We start from the raw sequence: 5,994 nt of genomic DNA on the forward strand, positions 1-5,994 counted from the left end.
CTAGTCCAACCGTCTTCTCACTACCACTGCTACCACAAGCACTAAAGCATATCTTGCAGCTCCTCATCCAGACGCCTCTTGAACACTGCCAGGGACGGCGACTCCACCAACTCCCTGGGCAGCCATTCCAGTGCCTGACCACTCTCTGAGAGAAAAAGTTCTTCCTTATGTCTAACCTAAACCTCCTCTGGCGCAACTTATGGCCATTTCCTCAAGAATGAGGAAATGAGAAGTGGAAACTTAATTTGTCACAGTCTGTTTTAGTTTTGCTGTCTCCTCACAGTGGCTACCATCCATGGTAAATAGGAGACTTTCTGCTCCAAGTGCTAGTGATAGGGCAAACAAAGTGGGGAAGAGGAGGGAAGAGGCTTCTTGATGCTGAGTTGTGCCAGCTGCAAGCCTTGCTTTCCAGGATGCCAGGTATGCTCTGCACACCGGATACATTGCTGCACATCAGATAGATTGCAGGCGCATAATAATATTTTCCATTTTTCCATTGTTTACATTGCCAGTAGTTTTTTTTTTTTTCTTAAGCTCTGGCTAGATCAAAAGATAAGTCAGCTTGGCATCCATTAAAGGATGGGCTGTTGTGAAGCTCATTGATTGCACACAATATACCTATTATGGAGGGTAGATTAACTACTGACTGTAGTGGGGAGAAGAGTAGCAGGAAGGAGAAAAGCACTAGTGTTAGGCTAAGGTACTTCCATATTTTTAACTATTTATTCTTGAGGGCTGCTACATAAAGATGATCCATCACAGTTGCTCTTGTAGGCTAACCAAAAGAAATTTGACAGAAAGCTCATGTCATGAATACAAAATATTTGTATCAGTGGTAACCTAGTGTTGGAGTAATGAAAGAATTAGAGACAGAGGTCTCTAATCATCAGTTGCATGATATGTAGAGGGGACCCTCACTTTGAATGTCCAGCCCAGCATGGGCAGTCAAGGTGTCAAGAGGAGCTGTGTTTCAGTACCATCCACTTCCAAAGTAGCTCAAACTCCTTCATTTGCTGCCAATATTTCTTTTTCAGTTGGAGTATAGAGGGCCCCAGATCCTGTTTCCCTGACTGCAAAACTCTAGAGGCTGATGTCAAGTCTCACCTGGGGCTCTCTGCCACAGGCTCTAGGTGAGGCCATTCTCCCAGGCTGCAGCACAGAACATGTTTTTTTTACATCCTGTCATACCTTGAATGGCCCAAGAACTAATGCATGAACTATCTCCTGTTTAACTTATTCAAAGATTTGTTGTTTCTCAGAAATCCGTGTGAAATTGTTCTTCATCTGGGTCACTTGATTTAAAGGATTTACAATCAGACTGTAAATAAGAATACTCATTCTCCAACCCCCTCCCCAAATTTAAGAAAGCTTGTGTTTCCTTTTTGCTACTTGGTGGAGACATAGCAGTTTTGTTGATCATATCCATTGGGATCTGATAATGTTCATCTTGCTGTCTTATTCCTAAAATGGATTTCTTGTGCAGGTACCTTGAATTTACTTTGTTTTAGAAGTGGCTTTCAGAGGGACTTGAACTGTTTTCTTCTCTTTCTCAGAACCTACTTCTGTGCTGCCTCACATGTTATATATATTTCAATATATTACTCCTCATCGTTTTTTCTCCATAGCCAAGATACAGATCCCCAGGGAGGAAGAGAGACTTCTTTTTTTATTTCTGGAGTTGACCAGACAATTCATCTACCATTTTCCCTTTCTATTTTTCCAGGTCATTGCTGCCAGTGAGTTGGTATGTGATAATGGTGTGCTCCAAACAAACTTCAGGCATATAGTTCATAGGAGTGCTTAGGAGTGCTGGGTTTCAGTGCTGGGACCCTGAATTGCTGAATAATGTCTAGTATGACCACTTGTAAGTAGGAAGGTTTTTTGTTTGTTTGTTTGTTTGTTTGTTTGTTTTGCCTTTTTTCCTGACATCGCTAACTGGCCATTTGTTTTGTGTGACAGAAATTTGGTCTCAAAGGGTAAAAATATTTTAACTATTCTGGGAACAGATGAAATTCTTTCCAAAGTACATGCAATAGAAATATGACACAGAACCATGAAAGAGTTATTTCAAGGTAAACTATAGGAGTACAGCTGTTTTCCAGAAATTAACTGTATGGAGACTTTTTTTTTAATCAAAGCTCATACGAGCTGAATGACAGAATCTATTAGGAATTAAATGAGAAGTTAGTAATTTCCTGAGACAATGCAAATGCCTCCCAAATTGAGGTACCTAGAAAATGTGGATTGATGTTTATATTTGTATTTTGGATCTTGTTCTGAAATTCTAAAATGAATCAGAGATTTCAGTACAATGAACTTCAGTGGGCCCTCCTTGCTACACAGCAACTCACTCTTTAACAGGAGTCCTAGCTCTGCCTGGATGTTATGACTAAGAAGATGCCAGCCGTCTTCCACTTTTCTGGACTATTTTTAACAGAAATTCTATTTTAACAATCAGTAAATCCAAATAGATTAACCAATATCCTTAGTCATATCTGCATTCATGGATTTATCTCATATCTCAAAACTTCTTTTACTTCTTAACCTACAAATTACCAGTAGCACTAAAGGAAAGCAGGCTTGTGTTGAGTGTTATTTTTCAGCGTAGCAATCAACACAGCTAGTCTTGGCCTTAAGTCAAAGGAAATGCGATCTTTTCCTTTGCATTCATCAGCTCCTATTTCACATGAAGCAACAACTACCAGCAGCTGTTGGTGTAGTTTTAGTATTTTTTCATACTTTATTATGTCTGTACCTTTTGGTTTAGACTTGGCTCTGTAATGACAGGCAGAAATAAAATACTAAACTCTTTTTTCGCACTCATTTGATCTTGGGATTCCATGGGACCTAGATCTGCTCCTTCCACATCTTCCCTTCTGCATTTAAAGCACAGTCGGCCTCATCCAGATTATGTCAGTCTCAGTTCATTGACATTTTTGTAGGGATAAATTTGTTATCTCAACCAGTTCGATCTCTGCCTTGTGTAAAACTGTCAGAAAATGCACTTTCCCTCATTTACCCTCACTCTAACCTAACTAATTATTTTGCTCTCCGCTCTTTTTTTAAACTACTACCTTTTTCTTTTCACCTAACCTGTATTGCTATAATCAAATTTCCACCCGTCAGCATCAAATATTGTGATTTGCTTCCTTAGCGATGCTCCTGGGTCGCCTGTGATACAGAGATAAAAGCACTCCTTTCCTATAGAGTATATAGTACTCCTGGGGAAATCTAATAAGAATATAAAGTACATAGTTTGCTTTTTTTTTTTTTGAACTGCCAGTCATATTTCGATTCAGATAAACCAATCTGAAACTTAAAAAGAATTTGAAAAAGAAGTAGAATTGTTGTTGTTGCTTATTTTCAAACCGCATTTGGCAACAGCAGAAACCTTGTGTTCAAAGTATTTGCATATTTATATGCTCCTTCTAAACAAACTTTTTTACAAAAGCAGCTATACATTTGAGTCATGCCAATAGAATAACTGTATTATAATTTGCCTTGCAAATTGTAATGTAGAGTTTTGCAGACACAAAGGCTCCATGTGTACATGAGAATGCTGAATGGAAAGCTTGAGTTAAAGAATCTCTGCAACAACAGGAATTCAGCATGCAAAAGCACAGTAAGATGCTAATTTGTTAGAACTGTTGTGCTTTTTCGGATTCCATTCATATTATATGTGAGTAAATCAAGTAACTTGAGTTGATTTTTTTTGCAGATACAAGCACAATGGTTTTTTGTTTGTTTGTTTGTTTTTGTTTTGTTCTGTTTTTTTTCTCACTTGTTCCTACACACTAGGATTCATTACAACAGAAATAAATAAGAAATGTCTATTTTCTATTTTAAATATCCAAAATGTTACTGAAACACTTCTGAGGCCATTTCTTCAGATTCAGGAAGAACTCGATTTTTGTGTAAAACAGAGACAGCCTCTGCCCAAACCCTCCAAACTTTGCGAAACACTGTTAAATGTAAGCTGTGTTCTGCCTTCAATCCTATTTCACACTGTCATTTTTCTTGTCCTACTTGTGATAGACATTAGACCTTTTTGCCTATGAAAATACTGAATTCTAAGGCTTGGGTTCCTTTCTAGGTTTCATAAACTACCTTTTTCCCCTTAAAACAGATAAGCAGGTTCAAATAAAGAAAAGCTCTTTAGAGATAGCTTTGTATGAGCATATTTACCATGACAAAAGTATACAAGATACACCAAGAGTTCTAAAATATTTCCTGAGGAAAAGGTGATGTAAAAAGCTATTGAGACTACACGATTTTTAACATCTTTAAAACCATTTGACTTGAAATTGTTGATTCAATTTACTAATAAATACTTAGAAAAACATCTGCAAGCATGTAGGTTTTTGAATTTTAAATGATCTTTTTTATAAAAAAGAATAGATATTAGTTAAAAAAAAAAATGTCTGTACTGCAAATTTACACCTAGAAGCATAAATCTTGTTTATTTTTAGCTTCAAAGTTCTTCTGAATGAGGAGAGTACAATGTCTTCCTGGAAATATTGTTAAAGAGCTTTACTCTCATTTCTGGCTTGGTATCATATTGACACCTGTCTGCAGAATTCCTCTAGATCTACAAACTTAATTTTCAGCTTAGTCTTGAAAGAAACCATTGTCTCTTCCTTACTTTTGAATTTCAGAATCTGTAAGACACAAACAAACTGGTTCATATGATGAAGAAACAGAAAAAACTAAAGTTTCTTCATTCCCTCAAAAGCAGGAAGTGAGCTGCAAGAAACTGAATTGAAAATTACTAGAAATATGTTTAAAGTTTTACGGTTGCATCCCATATAGTTTTAATACTAAACATTATGCATTCATATAATAAAAAGAAAATTAATAGAGCTTACCATGGTTTCAGCCTCTCTGTCTTTGCAGTTCTGCTAAAGAGTATGTACTGTACTGGAGAGAGTCAAAAACGTTCTTTGTCCTTCACTGTGCACTTCCTTTTTTGAAAGTCTATGTGGTCTATCCAGCCTTCACAGGAAAAGTTATCAGCAAAATCCTTGTTTTCCTTATTATCAGAGACTTAGCAGAATTTTTAACAGCATTTGTTTGGGATACACTGCACTGGGAAGGACAAATGACAGTGAATGTGCATTCATTCAATTTATGATCTCTGAGAACATATAGTAATTTTTTCTCTAATCTTTGGTTGAATTATGAAAGAAAAAATATTTTGTTTTTTGTTTTTCATTCTCAAGGTTGCCAAGTTTTTGTGTATTCAAGCTTCATTACCTACCAAACGTACTTTTCCTTCTGGCTTAGATTTTCCTGAACGTTTCAAATCAAAGTCATTTTCTTCCTCTAATAAGCTGAACTGTGTTTCTGTGGACTGACTTTTGATTCTTCTTCTCTTAATGGCTGATAACATCAGAAAAATAGAGCTTTTCTGGTCCAGCAGTATATTGAAGCTCAATACTGCTACAGAATTTCTATGCATAAAAAGTGAAGGAAGAAAGGTCATATGGGCCTAGACCTCACTGACCTGGATCACAGAATCACAGAATCATAGAATCACAGAATCATAGAGTACTTAGAATTGGAAGGAACTTCAAAGGGCCTCTAGTCCATCTCTCCTGCAATGAACAGAAGCATTTGCAGCTAGATTAGGCTGCCCAGGGACTGATCCACACTGGCCTTGAAAGTCTCCAGGGATGGGGCAAATCAACCACAACTCTGGGCAACTTGTTCTAGTGTCTCACCACTCTCTCTGTAGAAGACTTTTTTCCTATCTCCTATCTAAATGTACCCTTTTTGGGCTTGTTCTATCACCACTGACCCTGCTAAAGAATCTGTTCCCTTCTTTCATGTAGCTCCCCTTTAGATACTGAAAGTCTGCTATTAGGTCATCTCACAGCCTTCTCTTCTCCAGACTGAATCATGAAATCACAGAATGGCCTCGGTTGAAAGGACCACAAAGATCATTGTGTTTCAACCTCCTGCTGTGTGCAGGGTCGCCAACCAGCAGACCAGGCT

General features: G+C 37.5%; 1 protein-coding gene across 1 annotated transcript in view; it reads right to left on the reverse strand.

Moving 5' to 3' along the window:
• The window catches only part of FYB1 (FYN binding protein 1), a 56,251-nt gene extending 51,311 nt beyond the window's left edge, over positions 1 to 4,940 (reverse strand). The window contains exon 1 of the mRNA XM_019610173.2: positions 4,866 to 4,940. Coding sequence (XP_019465718.1) covers positions 4,866 to 4,868 — 3 coding nt within the window. The 5' untranslated portion in view covers positions 4,869 to 4,940. The remainder of the gene's footprint in view (positions 1 to 4,865) is intronic.
• Positions 4,941 to 5,994: the final 1,054 nt, after the last annotated feature.

This window comes from Meleagris gallopavo, chromosome Z (genome assembly GCF_000146605.3).
Source record: "Meleagris gallopavo isolate NT-WF06-2002-E0010 breed Aviagen turkey brand Nicholas breeding stock chromosome Z, Turkey_5.1, whole genome shotgun sequence".
In the NCBI taxonomy this organism is placed as follows: Eukaryota; Metazoa; Chordata; class Aves; order Galliformes; family Phasianidae; genus Meleagris; species Meleagris gallopavo.